At 38.7% G+C, this 19,119-nt stretch overlaps 1 protein-coding gene across 1 annotated transcript in view; it reads right to left on the reverse strand.

Moving 5' to 3' along the window:
- Positions 1-282: 282 nt before the first annotated feature.
- The window catches only part of LOC124722163, a 483,207-nt gene continuing 464,370 nt past the window's right edge, over positions 283-19,119 (reverse strand). The window contains exons 10-11 of the mRNA XM_047247365.1: positions 11,168-11,230; positions 283-6,367 (exon numbers count right to left, since the gene is read on the reverse strand). Coding sequence (XP_047103321.1) covers positions 3,117-6,367; positions 11,168-11,230 — 3,314 coding nt within the window. The 3' untranslated portion in view covers positions 283-3,116. The remainder of the gene's footprint in view (positions 6,368-11,167; positions 11,231-19,119) is intronic.

Genomic DNA, 19,119 nt, shown 5'->3' on the forward strand with positions numbered 1-19,119 from the left:
TTTGCATTACAGTACATAACTTATCTATATGGTAATGAGAAAAAATGTAATTTCAGAATTGGCAAGCAACCAGGTTAAAATAAGAAGAAAATAATTAGATGTCTATGAAGAGATCCATGACATTTCATTAACCTTTAACTCAAAAGGTTATTTTCCAGTAATGTATAGTATGAGATGCAGCCTCTGGTACCCCTATGTTTAAACTAAGGTTTAAGGCATATATCATTTGAAAATTTTAATTCAATTTATATAACATTTATTTTTACAGTTATTTAAGTCCTGTTTAAACACTCCTTGTTGATTTCATTGCATCAAATAAAGTCTGCAGTATTTTCTTCTATCACATAAAATCACAAACTTTTGTGTTGTTTTTTAAATAGTATACCTAAAAAACAGTTAGAGAACTGAATTTCACAGTTTGAAAAATTATAGTATCTCTATAGCAAGTAAGTTTTCACATAAAACTAAATTGCAGGGTTTAAATTTGCATATATAAATTGCACTCAATGGGTATAAAAAGGAAGTCTACAGGATTGGCATTCAGTGCTGGGTCTACAATTTTATTTACAACCACTTAGAACACATTTAATTTTACTTAACAGTTAACATATTTTGCTAGAGAAACAGAAAGGTTTTGATCACCATAGGTCTGAAGTTCTTCCTCTGAATGATCCTTTATTTACTTGCAGAATTGAAATCAATGGGTGATACAAAATCATTGTCATTTTCATCTATTTCTTAATGTATACCACTGACAGCTTTCTCCTTCTATCAATAGTTTCATCAAACTATGGAGTGTTAAAAATGATGTGTTCCTGTGAACACATTTTGTGCTGTACTCTAGAATATGGGTATGTAGTCCACAATGCACAGTCTAGGAAACCCATCATGTGTCAACAACAAACAAATAAGGCGATAATGCAACTGCCAATAAAACATTCAGGGGTTAGTGACTTAAGGAGGGTACAAAGGAGTATAGAAGCATTCCACCAGAGCTTACCTTGGAGAGTGAGTTCAAAAATTGTCATGTGGTCTGAGACACCACACCTCATGAGTCAGGAATTAAAAATGGTTGACTGTAACATTATACTGTAACTATAACTAATTTCTTATACTCAAGACTATTTTCTGAATATCTACATGCACTACTTTACTGGTGTAACAAACTGGTATAACTTTAGCTAGTATTATTGGTTCGTTGATTCAGGGGAGGGGACCAAATATCTAGGTCATCGATACCATTGGATTGCGGATGGATGGAGAATGAAGTCGGCCATGTTCTTTCAAAGGAACCATCCTGGAATTTGCCTGAAATGATTTAGGGAAATCACAGAGAACCTAAATCAGGACAGCTGTATGTGCATTTGAACCATTGACCTTGTGTTCTTTGTATGGAGCACAATTTACTTATTACCTCTTTATCTAGATAGTGCACCAGAACTGACTACAGTTTGCAAATATTCTGGATAGCATCCTAACAGTTCTATGTCCCTTAGAATATATCCTATCATATGTTTTCATAACTTGGCATTTTTTAAAAATATTTTACTTTAACTTTGTGGTTTGATGCCCTCTCTGGTGCCACACTCAACAGGATAGCTTCATTCAAGTGCACGGTCTGTCTGTGAATCATGTAAGTATTCTATGTTATGACTATTTCTGATCTTATTTCCTAAAGCTGAGATTGGAGACCAGTCCAGCAGTTGCCTTTATAAGTGTAGAAAAATGCATAAAAGCCACATTCAGGCTGGCTGATGTACCAGACTAACAGTCGTTAATCCACTACATGAATTTAATCTCAGTCTGGTTCATATTCCTGTCTGTCCAGTTAGTGTTCTTCACACTGTTCTATTTGGGGAAGTTGGCAATTCAGGTAACAGTTAAACTCTTAGAATATAAATAAATAAGCAAATTGAAAACTGAATATGTAAATTGTAATGTTCATCAGAAAGAGATGTATTAATTGTAAAAGTTTTCCTTAAAGGTGAAATATATACAAGCTTACCACAGATAACTACTTAAGGAAACTTTGGTTTGAAAAATAAATATTGGGTGTAATGAAAGATGATGTATGTAGTTCTAAAGACAGAGCCTAGAGAGGCATAACAAACTATACAGTATCCATGTTTATATTTGAAATAAGTTTGAATTACAATGATATGTAAAAAAGTGTTTCTCCATTGTTTTCTGGAGGCAAGTTGTAATTCTAGGTAAGTACCAGTAGTCCAGACCAGAAATATTCTTATGTTCATGGAAAATATTCCTTCCACCTTCAGTATGAATTTTGAGTCACAAGGTAGACAACAAAGATAGATTCAACTGACTTTACACAGCAGGAAACCACAAGAGCGTTTTTAAGATGAATCAACAGTTTGCTCACATGGGAAAGCAGACTTAATTCTACAGTTGTGCATTTTGTATCACATATTCCAAAAGCATGGTATGAAAGTAGTTCATATCACTCCAAGGATAGATTATGTGGGTACAGAAAACATCATAGTTCAGCTATGGGAAAAATAATGAAAATGATAACAAACAGAAAATCTTTCAACATATAATACACAATTTTATAATGAAATTAATTTTTCTTTTAAATACAGCATTAGGAAACAAAACCTGTTTCATTTAAATTTCAAACATTTACATAACTGTCAGGGCCTATAAAAATCCATTAGAATTTTTCCGACATTTGCAAGAAACACTATTCACATTTTCACAGTATTTAATGAGTATTTACTACAAATATAAACAAAAGCTTATTGATTAGTAACACAGTAAAACCTTTACGGAAAAGCACATAGACAAAACTTCAATAATGAAGTTATTTGATAAATTCATTTCAGCACAATATACAAGGTATTGTTGCTGCTGTCATGAAATATCCTATGCTGTTTTCCAGAAAAGGTTTAACTCTATTACTTATAATGTACAATATAAGTATTGAAGAATATATTACTTCAGTCATCAAAGCAACACTAATTCAACTTTGAATTAATGTCCATTGTAGCTGTGAACACAGTTCAGATCAGCACAACAATAAGCCAATTATAATAATCAGCTTCAGTTTCATTGTTTATTTTGTATTTCAACAGGACTGTAAGCTGTAAATGGCCACATTATTTTTTAGTCATGGAACAGCTTTGTACTTCCTCTTCATTTTCACATTTTTGAGTGTCTGTACTGAAGGCTGTACCATTTTCACACATGAACCTGAAATCTAGTACTTGTTGGTTATGGAAACCATGAGAACAATAGTGGAAGATACGACAGTCTAATGGGTCTGGATAGTAGCGATAAAGCTCTTTACTAGAGCACACAAACCTTGAACTGTCATGATTTGATTTTTGATTGGTTTGGGCATTAATAGCAGAGAGTGTGTATGTGGGAAACAGAGATTCAGTAGTAACTGTTTCAGATGCATCTTTCAATGACTGTACCTTGGGTGTTATTGTTACATAATCCACATTATTTCCTGATGATGTTGGTGGAATGTCAGTCCCTAATACTTGTTCATCTGACTTTGTTTTCCCTTCACTACCCTTAAATTTTTGGAAAGTACTTTGTTCAAGGGAGTTTGGCTGTTGTAGGTTCTTCTCAGTGTGTTCAGATAGAAACCCAGCAGTTTGAGATACATGTGATAAGTGATCAGTATGTTTATTATGAAACTTGTAACTGACAGGAGACAAGGTTGTATACTGACTTTGCACATGTAAACAGCCAGCATTTCCTTTGCAGCCTTCTAAGCCATCAGTCTTTACTCTGAAGTCGTTTTCTAATACAGCCTGCCCAAGAGCAATTTCTGTAGATGGCACCACTGTTATGGATTCTTCAGGATGTGTGGAAGTATCTTGCTGAAAAATTGGCTCTGTCTTTTGTTCCACTTTGAATTCATTCACTGTACCTAAAATTCTTAACATATTTCCTGTGTTCTTTGTTGAGTCTGTTGATGTTATCTCATCTTTATTTGGGATAAGTTCCTTATCTGTTGAAAAGTAATTATCAGATACTGATATAATGGGGTCATTTTCACTTTTTATGAAAGTCTCAGTTGTTGTATGTATCTCATCATTTTGTGTTTTCTTAGTTTTATGCCTGTTGTTCCTAACTCTAGATTTGTGATTGGCACCATCTTTTGATCGAATGACTACTGGGGGAAGCAGAGGAGTTGAGTGTCTTCCATGATAGGCTAGGTGTGGCTTGGGTGGGTGAAAAAGGTTAGGAATTTGAAGAGTAGAAGTACCTTGTGAAGTTGTAGTACGAAGTGTTGTATTTTCAGATGAACTGTTTCTTTTGGCTTCCTTACCATCATTTTGTAATGGATTTTGAAACTGGTTATTATTTTCATCAGATTCTTTTATGTGTTTTTCAGTATATTGTGGAAGACTACTTGAATTAAATTGTGCCACATTTTCTGAAACTAAATTTCCAGTGTTTTGATCATCAAGAGTTGTGTTAAGAACCACAGGCAATCCATTTTCTAGTAAGACATTTGGCCCAGAAAACAAGTCCGTATCCATTTTGTGACCATGATCCAGTAGTGATGGTAGGGTGATGGAATGGTCTGTCCTCTCTTCGTGAAAATTTGTAACTTCAGGAAGTTTAAGATGCTCAATATCTGGAACCTGAGTTTCTGTAACGTCTTTTACATCTTCATAAGAGCTTGTTTCATTAATGACTTCTGTGCTGTGCTGATGCATGACATTTTCTTTCTTTGCATCACTTATATCTTTTTGTGACCTTTCAGTGGAACCAAAATTCGTATTCAAAACTTCCTTGTACGTCACATTAAGCTGAGCATCATCATCATTTGAATCAGATTCATAATAATCATACTTCTCATCCACAAGTGAAATAGGTTCCTCTAGAGATATTTCTGGTCTTTCAGTCACAGGGATACTCTCAGATTTCTTATGTTTGTTATTCTCACCATCATGTTCACTTGCGGCTTTCTGGGAACTGCTTTCCAAGTGTTTATTTTGGGTAATTTCAAGATCCTCTTCAGTTTCTACTGCTGGTAAGTTATATTTATCCTCAGCATCACTTGCATTTGTACCTGTGCTAGGTACCTTTGTATTAGATACTGTCAATTCAGTTGTAGAGGAGTTTGATTTTTCAGTAGATGTAAGTGAGTGTGGAATGGAAATATTAACGTCAGGGGAAGATTCACTATCATGAGCCAGACCAGAAGCTGTTGTTTGTTCCATAGGGTAATTAATTATTTCATCTGATTCGTCTTCAATGTCTTCTATGTAGTAATCATAATATTCATATTCGTCATTATAGGGTGCTGATGTTTTATTATTTTTACTGGAGAAATGGGCTAATTGCTCTTCTGCTGAATGTAGTGAGGTTTCTGTATTGTGAGTATGATTAGAACTGGCAACTGTTCCCTCCTTGTTTGTTATGTGTTCCAACTCATCTTTATAGTCACATGTATCATTTTCTGCACAAATTTTCACATTTTCTTGATTATTACTGGACCTGCTAACGGAAGGCAAGGTAGTTATGGTTCCCTTAGAATCTGTATCACTTTTATTGCTATCTGCTATCAGAAGCTCATCTGAAGAAGTATGGGCCAAATCTGTTGTTACTGTGTCAATACTTTCATTATTAGAATGTAAATGTGTACTGTAATCAGCTTCAAACTTACTGGAGTCTTTGTATGCTGTCAAATTTGAATTTTCCTGTTCAGGAGGTACAAGGTCAGCTTCATAACTGTCATCTATATAGTCATAATATTCTTCCTCAGTTTCATTGCTTTCATCAGTAACTTCATGTTTTATTCTTTTGTGAGATGAAGGTATGGTTGGTGGAAAATCTAGTTTCAGGTCCATTTTCATCCATTTTCTTCTGTTACTTTGCTCAAACTTATTCTCACTGCTTGACGTTTTTGATGGCTTACTGTATCTGAGCAGGGAACCTGCAGCTATTGGTGTACTTGCTGCATTATTCTTACTTCTGGAACTAAAATTGTGAATTTTTGATGAAATATTTTGCTTTAAATTGTCAGACTCACCACTGGAATAAGTGAATAAGTCTAGTGGTTTCAATATTTGGCTTGTATCCCTTTTGTTATGTGTGTGCTTCCTATTTTGTTTCCTGACAAAGCTGTGCTCAGGTTGTGAGTAAAGTGTGCAGTCAACATCTGCCCAGTTGTCACAGTTTCCCTCACGCTGATTGAAAACTGTTTTGTGTGGACATACAAATGTGGATACTAGGGTCATGACGCCTTTCACCTTCTGACAGAGATGAAATCCCTGGCATTGTGTTTCCACATCTGCATAAAGGCCTTCTGAGGGCTTGTCTTCACAAGTAAATGAAGTTTCTGGCAAGCTATCTACCATATAGTCTGGACTTCTTGCAGCACCTGTAACATGAGATATTTCAATTTTATTGACTAATTTAACTACTAAACGTTTCATAGTACTTGAGCTGTGACACGATTTATCCTAATTCTATGCAGATATTTAACTAGAGTATGTGGTATTTTTCTTCAAAAGCAAAACAGAGAGCCTTGGAATTAAAAATTTGGGTTATGCTTGGTAAAACAAAAGGTGTTATGTTTTCAAGATGTATAATCTTAGGATATATTTTACTTGTATAATTAGTATGCTTATTATGAAAATGCATTTAGAAAGATCTGTATTCATGCAAGACAACTATACAGTTTTATTAAAATTCTGTATTTACAAAAGATTCGCATTGTATGTAGAGAAAGATACAACACTCTGGAGCATGACAGAAAAAGTTAAAAAACCATAAGTGTCACTTTAAAAGGAAAAGCAACTTAATGTGGTACCGTATTTACAAATTTATGTGAGTTGGAGCAAATGAACTACTCATGCAAAGAATGAATTTCCATCATCATTAATTTGGGGCAGATCTAATTCATTTTTCCTGAACTGATGAAATTCAATTTAAAAATTGTAAATGGAAATCACAATATTGTGTTCGTTTTACAGTACTGATTTATTTTTCTAATTGATTCTCAGCTTATAAGGCCTTTTACTGACTGCCATCATCAAAAAAGGTAAAACATTCATCAACAACATTGAAAAAGATGTTACACATCAAGAGTAAGGTATGAGCACAGAGAAAATGTCATCTTTGACACTGCACTGATAATGCAATTAAAAATATTAAAGTTAAAATGTAAATAAATATAAAAGGAACAAGCCAGAAAAACACTAACACTAAACTTGCAAAAACAGGGCCTATATAACATTTTAAATGAAATTAACAATCCTAATAAAATAAAATTTGTATGTGACAATAATACTTAAGAACAATTTGATGAGGTATTCCATATGGAAGATGATACAGAAATAAAAGAATATATTGAGCACATATACAATTGCAGTAAAATACAGCAAAAATGGAGGAATTGAGTGGAGTAGACAGCACAGAAGCATTGGAAAACTGTGAAGATTAAATCGAGTTTAGAAGAGGTGAAGTACTGAGCAGTGTTTTGTTATTCAATATTAAATCAGAACTGAGAATCAAATGTTTGTTAACTTGCAGGGCTTACAAAGATTAAGTTTTGGCATTTGTTTGCTAATTGGAGAACATGGGACTGTGGCAGATAGCTGTTCCACCTTGCTCAGTACATGCTCAGAAAATGTGGATTCATAATTCTACAACTCCTGCTGCATCCATTTTCAGCCACCGTAATTGCTATGTGTCTGCCTGAGTATCTCAACCATGACAAATAATTTTGCATACCTCTCTGTTCGCTGCTAATTGGATCATATCTTGCAATTTAAAATACACTGGCTGGTTGGTTGGTTGGTTGAATGGAGATTAAGGGACTAAACATAAAGGTGATCGGCCTGAAAATACACTGAGCTGTTGTGTTCCTCATATAGTAGGAAATTCTATAATTGCAGGATTTCAGTGTTCTGGTTAAACTCTGTGATTTCCGTCCTAGGTGTGGGATTGCACACCACTTCCTGCAAACATTGGAGGCAGCAGGAGAGTGAGAGCATATAGGAGGGGTATAATTTTCTATTTTTGCTTTCAGTGCAAGATGTGACCAGCCTGGATAGCCAAGGGCATTAAAGCACCCACTTCTAGGACAGGGGAGGAGTGCTGGCCCTGGATCAAATCTGCCTTGCATATTAATGATTGGGCCCAGTGTGCTGGCTAGCCAGGATGTGGTGTTTAGGTGGTTTTCCCCATCCATCTAGGAAAATGCTCATTGCCACATCCCACCTCAGATACATGAGGTGCAAACACTTTATAAAACAATGTCACATTTGACCATGCGATTACAAGACTGTCTGATTACTACACAGGCAGTAGCTTTAAAATGATTTTGGGAATGACAACCCCACTGTAACAATATCTACATAAGAGTATGGTTGGTTCTCCATGAAACTGGAGAAGAATCATAACAGTCCTGACTCAACATTGGCTGGATAAAGGACACCAGAAAGAAAAAGAATGCAAGATGTAGTCAGTCGGGATAAGGAGTATAGCCTTTGGTTGAGACAGTACATTTCATTGTGTCTAATTCTGCTTTGAAATGTTCTTTGGATACGGAAACAGATAAGAGATGGTGCACCATTGAGTGGAAAGTTGCGTGTTTGTGAGTTACGAGGTGTTGAGAGTGAGAAGGTTTTTCTGTGTCTGTATTTGTAGTTTTCTATAGATTTTGAACAATATGTTTGTGTACTGATGTCAATAGTTAGACTGAGAAAGTTTATGGATTTGTTGCGAATCTCTGTCGTGAACTGATTGTCTTCTTGTTGACTGTTTAAGTTATGAAAAAATGTGTTGAGCTGTCTTGTAGTTCCTGTCCACATACACAGAACATCATCTGTATATCTGAACCAGTGTGTGGTATTTGCACATTCAAAGAAATGTTGTTCAAATTAATGATGAATAGTTCAAGAAAGTATGGACTTAGAGAAGATCTCTTGGGTAAGCCATTTAACTATTTACACAGAGTCCCTTGGAACTTGGAATAGTAGTGCAGAAGCATGCCTAAGTGGCCACTTTATATGTAGTATCTCTTGTTGTGGATTAATTTTACTTTGCAGGAACTGCTAATTTAAATTGTTGTATCAATACAATTTTTCCAAGTGTAGCATTAATGTTTTCTGGTTTGTCCCCTTTATACTTATTTATAGTTTAACTTTTACATTTTTTATTGCATTATGACTCAACTGTCAAAGATGATATTTTATCTGTGCTCCTACCTCATTCTTGATGTGTAACATCTTTTTCAATGTTGTTCATGATTATTATACTTTCTGTGGTGATGGCAGACAGTTAAAATCTGATGCTGACCTTGCAAGCTGAGAAATGGTTAGAAAAATAAATTGATACTGTAGAGCATACACAATATTGACCTTTTTATTTATAATTATGAAGTTGTACTACAAGAAGTGACAGAAGAATCAGTTAACATACCTACTTTTCTGAAATTATAATCAGAACATTGCCAATCAGGTAAGGAAAAAAATCTGTGCAAATGATTAAAATGACTCAACAAAAATGATGCGGTGACGTAATGTAAGGTGCAGCAGCTATAACTTGAGCAAAAGGTTCTGTAAAATGATGGAAAGAATCTTAGTTAATAGCAATTCAAATGGTGCAGCGTATTTGATTGGTGTCATGCTATTTTTTGTGTCTGAGTGGATTACCAATTATGGTTCTGATACAGAGTAAACAATGAAAGTGAACAAGTGCAGGGTTCTAGGTTATTTGAAGGAGTGTTGAAGCCATAATTCAAAGCTCTTGGATTTGAGTCCCCAATAAATAGTAGGCGCTCTTAGCATACAGAACATGCATTTAACTTCTTTCAGACAAAAAAGAGGGCTAGTGAGATGGCACAGTGCTTAACACAAAGAAACCATATTCATGAGAACCTCGATTTCTATAGCTATGTGGCTTTTCTAATTTATTTTAACTTTGGAATCTGTACATGCCTTCAAACTATGAGTGAGAGTGAAACTTCATGGCAGGTTTTAAAAAAAAGGTGCCAGACCAGCACTCAAACACAGAATTCTGCCATCAAGGCCTAGTAAGGTCACTCGGTAAGAGCACTGCCTGCTAAAGGCACAGCTCTGAGTCTGAGTCCAGGTCTGGTACACATTTCAGTCTCTCAGAAAATTTCCACGCAGTGAATACTCCACTATCAAGTGAAATATTTATTCTACTGATAGTGTGATTGCTTCTTGATCACATCCATTGCCAATTTTTTCCCTTGATCTCTCTCAAATTTGCAGAGCTTGGTATGTAGTACAGCTAAAAGAGGTAAGAGACATTATATTGTGCATACAGTGATTCAAAATACTGTCTGCCAACTTCACCAACACATGAAGCCTATAGTAGCAGAAACAAAGACATAAATTGAAAGAAATAAGAGTCCACAATCCATAATATTTCATACTATTTTGAAGATCCCGAGAAAAATAAGATGAAAGTAGTGGAAAACCATTAGTAATATACTGTTTATGATTTTATGTTGCTCAGCGGGTATTTAACAGAAGTAGCGTCAGGATTTCGCTATGTAGCAGTATGTCAACCACATGAGGGATAGATTTACAAGTCTTTTCGTAAGATACCCAAAAGTGTTGAGGAATATGGTTCTATTTACATTTCCATCACTCCCTCAAGTCTTATTAAGGCAATAAATATATTATATTTACGTTTCAGTTATCATGGTGCAAGCATAATTACAGTACATTTGTTTTTAGTCAAGTCCCGTGTTATTTTGTCCTTCATGTCATAGTCTTGGAGGCATTGTCTATTCTACTTGGAATGGTGCTGCATGCAAGTCTTCAGATTTGGTCACTTACACATAGAAAGTAGCAGCCTCAGTCGACAGTCACTCATTCACTGTTGGTGAGGGTTTTTCTCTGCAATAGGCAATTTTAGCTTACTAAATTTTTATCTTTGGATGTTACAATTTACAAAGAACTTTTGTAAGCAAGGTTATATTTTAATAATCAGTGTTACATGACTGGTTGATTTGTTACATAATTCATGCTTCAACTTTTAGAGGCTTTAGTTTACTGTAGCCTACTACTGATGCTATATGATAATTTTTTCAATTTTTGTAAATTATTTGTGTTGCAGTAGACACATAAGAGGATACATTTACAGCAACTTTTATCTTATATTACACTGAAATGCATTATATTGATCTGCTGGTATTTACCTTTGGCTTGTCTCTTTGAACGGCGTACTTTAAGGGGCTCAAATCCAGGTTCATCATTCATATCTGTATAAAAAGGTGAAAATACCATACAATATACAATCCTGTATTTAGTAACAGTTATAAGTTGAATAACATTTATGCACATACAGCTATTACATCTAGATAACCACCACACATTTTAACTTAAGCTCACAGTGAGTATTCCAACTTGTATCAAATTTAAAATAAAGTGGGATGAAGGCAGTATTCAACATGAGGTAGGTTTGATCATGACAATATTTACTAAGTATTCTTCACTAGACATGGTGTGATGGAACATTCTGAATGAGGAGGCACTGGATTAGAATGTAGAAGGAGAGGGGTTCACGTTTCTATCTACTTAAACTGTTTTTATTTCTAGAAGAAACTTGGCATTCTTAACATTAACTAATGGTTACCAGAGACGAAAGGGACCATAAATGACAGAAAAGATTTTAGCATTGAGAATCAAATTCCCAGTATTCAGATTTGCAATCCAGTATCCACTGAGGCACCTAGCGGCACACATAGCACACTCTCTATTGCCACTGAGCTTGCTGCTGAGCTTTACCTCTCCATCTAACTGATGAACTGATGTTGACAGTGTCCTGGGCTTTCATTCCATGAGAGACTGCAGGCAGGACCTTGGTGCAAAATCAGATGATCATGAACTTTATGCTATGACCCTTGCCAACAAAATAGTTCCTTACATCATCTAGATGCAAACTCGCAACCTCTTTGTTAAAAACCTCTGTACAACTGTGACCTTGGTTACGCAGGTGGGTAATCCCTCTCAAAGTCAGCAAAAAACCCATTTTCTACTGCCACAGCCTATTTTGTAGATTTTGCAGCAGGTGGTGGTCCAGTGGCTGCCACATCTGGGGAATGAGGTGGAGGTTCCAACAACCCATACTCCAATTGACTCAATATTTCAGTTCAAAAAGTACCTTTATGGATTGGTACATTGTTCTGATGGAGATGGTTTTTCGCCTTTCGCATTGCACACCTCGTATCAGTCATTTTTTCATCCATTTTGCCGCAGTGACTTGTGTAGCACTGATCAGTTCTTGTTTTGCCCTTTACAAGGTAATCGACAATATGATTCCCATTTGTATCTAAGAAAAGACCGGTAGGTACAGTGCCACTAGCTTTTTGTTTCTGGCATAAAAATTTTCTCCACAGCCAAGGACACTAACGCCCGCCTGTGCAGTGATGTTCGACCTGGAGGTAGACAGTTGGAATCCTGGTGGTGCAATAAATGTTTATCGTCACTATTTGACCAGCAAGGGCATGAGAGGTGGTGGCAAGCAGTTCTCAGTCGTCAGTGTTTGTGCCAATGTGCTGGATTAAATTCCAAACTTGTCCCCAGTGTCTCACGAAGTGAGGATACGGATCACTGTCTGTGATCCGTCAGGACTGTGCTGTATGCTGGGACCTGGTTTCATCTCATTCTTCTCTCATCGTCATACAACACATGACATCACACCACACTGCTCACTGGGTGATGTTGTGAAATGGAGACAAATTGGAGGACATTATCCATAAGGAGATACGTGGTGAGTAATGTCATATGGCACCATAGTCAGAAATGCATTCCAGGTGACGTACACCTACTTGAAAGTGAAGATAAAAGATCATGGGCACTAAAAGTTTCAATGGTTGAAAGCACAAGTGAGAGCACACCAGCCAAGCGGGAATGTTCTGCCAGTACTAGAGTTTTACCTGTCAGTGAGCCAGCGCACCATCATGTAATAGCCACTTTACCCTCTGTACCACCAAAGGCATGTCTTCTAGCAAGAGAGCCAGGGTCACTCGCAGGAGGTGCACATCTGTCTCACCTGTTAGGTGTTGTGGATGGATGATTGGTCCCACGAAACAGTCGCCAATACTCACCGCCCACACACTGAGGCTCAACCTGTGTTGATATTTCGCTGCCACCCACTGGTGGGTGTCATGAAGGTTGACAGTACCGCCTCTCGTAAAGGTAGCCTCATCTGTGGATAGGTCCGATGACAGAAATTCCAGCACCACAGTGGCCTGTGTGACGAACCGGACACAAAGCCATCGTCTCAAAGACAAGTCTATAGATAATACTGTAATTATGGACAACGATCTTCTATTTTCACCTGCAACTGGGTGTACCTCCCTTGTAACGCTTTTCCAGCCATATGCTCACATGATCTTCTTTGTTCTTATCCTCCCAGAGATTGTTTCAGGCAGGTTGTTCTCATTTAGCAAAATCATCCTGGGTACACACACATGTTACAGTCACACACACTCAATAGATACACTGAAGACACAACTCTCATGCAGAATGACAAAAGGGAGGAAGAAATCCCTGTCCAGTTAGGTGGCTCAGTAGCCCCTCGGATTCTCCCAGGCAACAATGCCGTATGTCTGTCTTTTTTCTACAGAGTGAGGTAGTGGATCCACAAGTTACCCTAACAACAAAATAAAGCAGAAAATGAATTTTATTCTTTTTAAAACGGTCCAAAGATTTCTATGAAATTCATTAGGAAATTTGTTTCCACGTCTGATTTAGGTCAACACAGTACAAATGCAGCACTTATTTGACACAAAGCTCTCTTCTACTTAATTACCAGTATAAAATGTCTCGTAATCCTGCTTCTAATATGCCTATGGCATCAGGTAATCCACAAGTCTTTTATTCGTGATAATATATGGAAGTTATCCACTGACGAGACAATAGTCATGGGATACCTTCTAATATCATGTCGGACTTCCAATAGTCATGGGCTACCTTCTAATACCGTGTCGGACTTCCTTTTGTCTGCGGTAGTGCAGCAACTCGAAGTGGCACGGAATCAACAAGTCATTGCAAGTCCTCTGCAGGAATATTGAGCTATGCTGCCTCTATACTTGTCCATACTTGTGAAGTGTTGCAAGAGCAAGATTTTGTACTCCAACTGACCTCTCGATTATGTCCCATAAATATTCGATGGGACTCATGTCAGGTGATCTGGGTGGCCAATTGGGCAAACCATTGCTCGAACTGCACAGAATGTTCTTCAAACCAGTCGTGAACAGTTGTAGCTCAGTGACATAGCGCATTGTCTTCCATAAATATTCCATCGATGTTTGGGAACACGGAGTTCACGAATGGCTGCAGTTGGTCTCCAAATAGCCGAACATAACAACTTCAGTTGGACCAGAGGATACAATCTATTCCACGTAAAGGCAGCCCACACCAGTATTGAGCCATTACCAACTTGTACAGTGCCTTATTGACAACTTGGGTCCATGGCTTCGTGGGGTCTGTGCCACACTCGAACCCTACCATCAACTCTTATCAACTGAAATCAGGTCTCATCTAGCCAGGCCACGGTTTTCCAGTCGTCTAGGGTCCAACCGATATGGCCACGAGCCAGGAGAGGCGCTGCAGACGATGTCGTTCTGTTAGCACTGCCTCGGGCATGGATGTGTGTGATGTCCTTAGGTTAGCTAGGTTTAAGTAGTTCTAAGTTCTAGGGGACTTATGACCTAAGGTGTTAAGTCCCATAGTGCTCAGAGCCGTTCTGTTAGCAAAGGAACTCGCGTCGGTCGTCTGGTGCCGTAGCCCGTTACGCTAAATTTCGTCGCACTGTCCAAACGGATACGTTCGTCGTACGTCCTACATTGATTTCTACGGTTATTTCACACCGTGTTGCTTGTCTGTTAGCTTTGACAACTCCGTAGCTCTCGGACGTTAAGTGAGAGCAGTCGGCAACTACTTTGTCCGTGTTGAGAGCTAATGCCTGATATTTGGTATTCTCAGCACACTCTTGACATTGCGGATCTTGAAATATTGAATTCCCTAACGATTTTCGAAATAGAATGTCCCATGCGTCCAGCTCCAACTAACATCCTGTGTTCAAAGTCTGTTAATTCCCGTCGTTGTGCCACAATCACGTTTTACACGAATCATCTGAGCTCCGCGAATGAACTGCGCTTTTATTCCTTGTGTACACGATACTACCACCAACTGTATATGTGAATATCGCTATCCCGTTACTTTTGTAACCTCAGTGTAATTAAACCTTCGCTTCGTGAGCCAGTGTAGACGGCTGGGTGCCAAACGTTATAGGAATGGCGTTCTGACAGTGGAACTGCAGCATTTGCGTTGCTAGTATGTTAGTGTCATGACCTGCTGTTAGGCGCCGGTAATGGTACGGCGACGTAGGGTTGAAACACAGGCATCAGCGTGCATTACAGTTACAGACAGTCAACATGGGTGTGTACAGGTGAGCAGGGCTTTACTCGTAAATCTGTTTTATCAAAACAATAGCAATAGTTCTGCTGCCCTTCGCGAATATCGATGTATTAAGGAAATATGGAGACGTCCTTTCTCCGCACTGGGGTTGAAGAACATGATTCAGAAGTTTGAATTTATTTGGGGTTTTTGAATTGCCCCTGGGAGAGGCCGATGATCAACTACGTCACAAATTATTGAAGAAGCTAGTATTGCCATGGCTGAGAATACTGGGCTAGATGTGTGTTTTCCAAGCAGTGCATGAGATGTTTCACGACAGCTGATCATTCCACAGTCCACTGTTCAAAAAGTGTTGCTAACAATTGTCAAATAACGTCTCCAGTGCTGTTCCAGGCTGTCATGCGCACAGATAATCGTCCTAATGAGCAACGTTTGTAGCCTGTAAACATGGCACACAATTAACAAATGTTACTCTCTAATGTGAAAATTAAAATGTGTTTCTTGCAATGGTTATTCATTAATTCTCTTCCTCATGTCCTTAAAAATGTTTACACAAAGCTTAATTGTCCTACGGTCACTAGTTTTTCATGGGTGTCTCTCAACAGCGAAAGTTTAATGATAATCACCCTGTACAATACCGTATTGTGCACTTCCTTGATGTCGCAATTCTGGATTACCGTTACGTGGATCATTTTCACGAGATGCACGGCCATGTTTGAATTCAGCCACCTGTTTCATAAATGTTGAAGATGAAGAATCAGACTACATATGAACCCACAGCAATTTTGAGTGGATATCTATTGTCGATAATCCGCTTAAAATCTAGTCTTTACGATAGCACTGAATACTATTTTAAGGGTACCGCTAACAATACGACCATTTAGAAAAGCTGTATATAGAAAATTATTTCGGAGAAGGGAATAAGAATCATTCAGCATTGTTGGCTAGGAGACCTCGAGAGTGTATGTTAAGTATATCTGTTGAGTGTAGGTGACTGTAATGGATGTATTGTACGTGAGGATAAAACCCATGCCGGCACACAGCCTGTTCCTCTTGAATAGCAGCACCAAGGAGGCCTTCTAGCTAAACGTCGAAATCCGATGGGCGGTTCTCAAGGTGTCACATGCCTCCTCTCCAAGAGGATCTGTGAAGAGGTTTAGAAATTAATCGAGGTAACTGGCGCAAAGTTGGGTGGTTTACTGATCAGGAACTTAACGCCACGACCTTTTCTCTCCTTGTCAGCCAAATAATGAGGGTAAAAACGTGACGATTTCAAACAGCTCCCGGTGGAACGCCACTGCACAGGCGACATCGGTTACAGAAGCGTGTTTCGCAGACGAAGTTGACACTTGACATACATTATTCTGTAACAAATACCAACTCATCAAAATCAGAATTTCAACTCTGTCAACGTTATATCTGAGACTCTCGGGAAATTTTCACTTCGCTTGGTATATATACTGTAGATATACATGTGCAGGCAATCAAGCAGTGTTGCAAAAGTTCATATTCTATTTCCACTAGCTATTCGAAAAATTCGCTTCTACGGATCCCAGAGACTTGGGGCCTATCCACCATTCACGATTTGTGTTTTGAGGCATACGATACGTGCCTGTTGATTAACGCCGTTGGCTACACAATAATAGAATACCGTGTCTACCATTTGCCTCGTGGAATAATAGGAATTTATTTTAGCGTTTACGTTTTTCACGCTAGGAGGAATCTATTATGTTGTTCTGATGCCAGCCCAACCTGAAAACAATACGTACAGAATGACTCATGTAAAATACTGTTGTAAGTACAAACAAGCCTGTTGGAAGAACATCCGCAACTGAGCATTATAGCAGAGGCTGAAAATACCGGTTCAGTTGTAAATTACTTTATTTTCGCACGATCGGTTTCGGACTGTTAAGAGCCCATCCTCAGGTGTGTAAGGGCCGTAAAATAAAAGCCCACTGATGATGCTGCAACTGCAGTGAAACATGTTTAGGATAAAAAACAAAATTGTGTTTTGCCAAAGGCGGGCCCCATCCAAAACCATATGTATAGTAAAAGAAATACAGTTCAAAATCAATAGGGAAAGGGTCACACAAAAGCATCACTCTCAAATTTGCACAGAAACGAATGAAATTTATTCTCATGAATTAACCCTAGCCAAGTCTGTCACTTGGAGCCAGCAGCACCTACAACTAGCTAATGGCTCCACGCTCTGTTCTGGTGCCTCTTACCGAGCGAGTGCTCAGCACACTACAATCACATTCGAGGGGACGACGGTAAAATTTATCGTCCGGCCATCCAGATTTCGCTTTTTCGTGATTTGTCTGAATCGCTTCAGGCAAATGCCGGGACAGTTCCTTTGAAAGGTCACGGCCGATTTACTTCAAAAATGTTCAAATGTGTGTGAAATCTTATGGGATGTAACTGCTAAGGTCATCAGTCCCTAAGCTCTCACACTACTTAACCTAAATTATCCTAAGGACAATCACACACACCCATGCCCGAGGGAGGACTCGAACCTCCACCGGGACCAGCCGCACAGTCCATGACTGCAGCGCCTTACACCGCTCGGCTAATCCCGCGCGGCTCCGATTTACTTCCTCATCGTTGAATCATTCCGAGCTTGTGCTCGGTCCCTAATGACCTTTCCTTCTGAGGACACTTTTTATCCAACAAGTTCAGGTTCACTGATTCGCTACACTCGCCGATGAAAACACGAAATTCCCAAGTACAACTCGACCGCCGCGCTCGGGAACGCACTTTCGAATGGTCTGCAAGCTTTCCGTACCGGAGAAATAGCTTCGTTGGTCGTGAAGGATCACTAGCTCCAGATTTCGGAAATGATACCCACTTGAAAATACAAACTGTGCCTACGACTTGCCACCAAACCCCACGAGGGGCTGCCGGCTGATCGCTCGATTTTGCGAGTCCCAAATCGCACCGCGAAGCTTTTCAACATATAGGCCAGTCAGCCAGTCACACACGGGAGCAAAATGTAGGCATTCTTATTAACCATTCCCTGCTCCTGCTTACTCAGTGCTTATTTAAGACACTGCCTCCTGGCAGAACTTGAAGAACTTTGTTTGCAACTGATGCCGGAAACACTAGCAGTTATGCGGAAATTACAGCCCCTGTAAGCCAAACATGTAGGCTATGGCCGCAGCCCATTTGGGAAGATTAGGAAAAGATCGTCTCATCTGCTCCAGGCTGAAGAAAAAACTCATCCCAGCAAAGTTGGATTCTGGCCCAGGCGACTACAGTATTAAACATGACAAGCACAGATGGGCGACTAGCAAAAGACATGTTACGATATGTATAAGGGAGTCAAATGAAAACGAGACAGATGGCAAAAAGTAAGTAAACTGTTTATTACTTCAAAAGTAATCGCCGTTAAGTGTTAATATATTTATACGACTGCGAGACCAGACGGCAAATTGTTTGCGGTTGCCAACGGAACCGTGATCGTACCCATGCGTGAACCTCTTCGTCCGAAGCAAATCGGCGGTCACGAACGTATTTCTTCAGGGTTTCAAAAATATGGAAATTGAGAGAGATCGGGACTGTATGGAGGATGTGTTAATGCTTCCCAGTGCAACTTCTGAAATGTATCCGAAACAACCGGGCGGGCATTTTTCTGGCAGGTTGTTGTTCCGTTCTGAAGCCCTTACACATCTTCCATAGAATCCCTATCTCTCCCCGTGAGATTTCCATGCTTTTGAAACCCTGA

The sequence above is a fragment of the Schistocerca piceifrons genome, chromosome X, assembly GCF_021461385.2.
Source record: "Schistocerca piceifrons isolate TAMUIC-IGC-003096 chromosome X, iqSchPice1.1, whole genome shotgun sequence".
NCBI lineage: Eukaryota > Metazoa > Arthropoda > Insecta > Orthoptera > Acrididae > Schistocerca > Schistocerca piceifrons.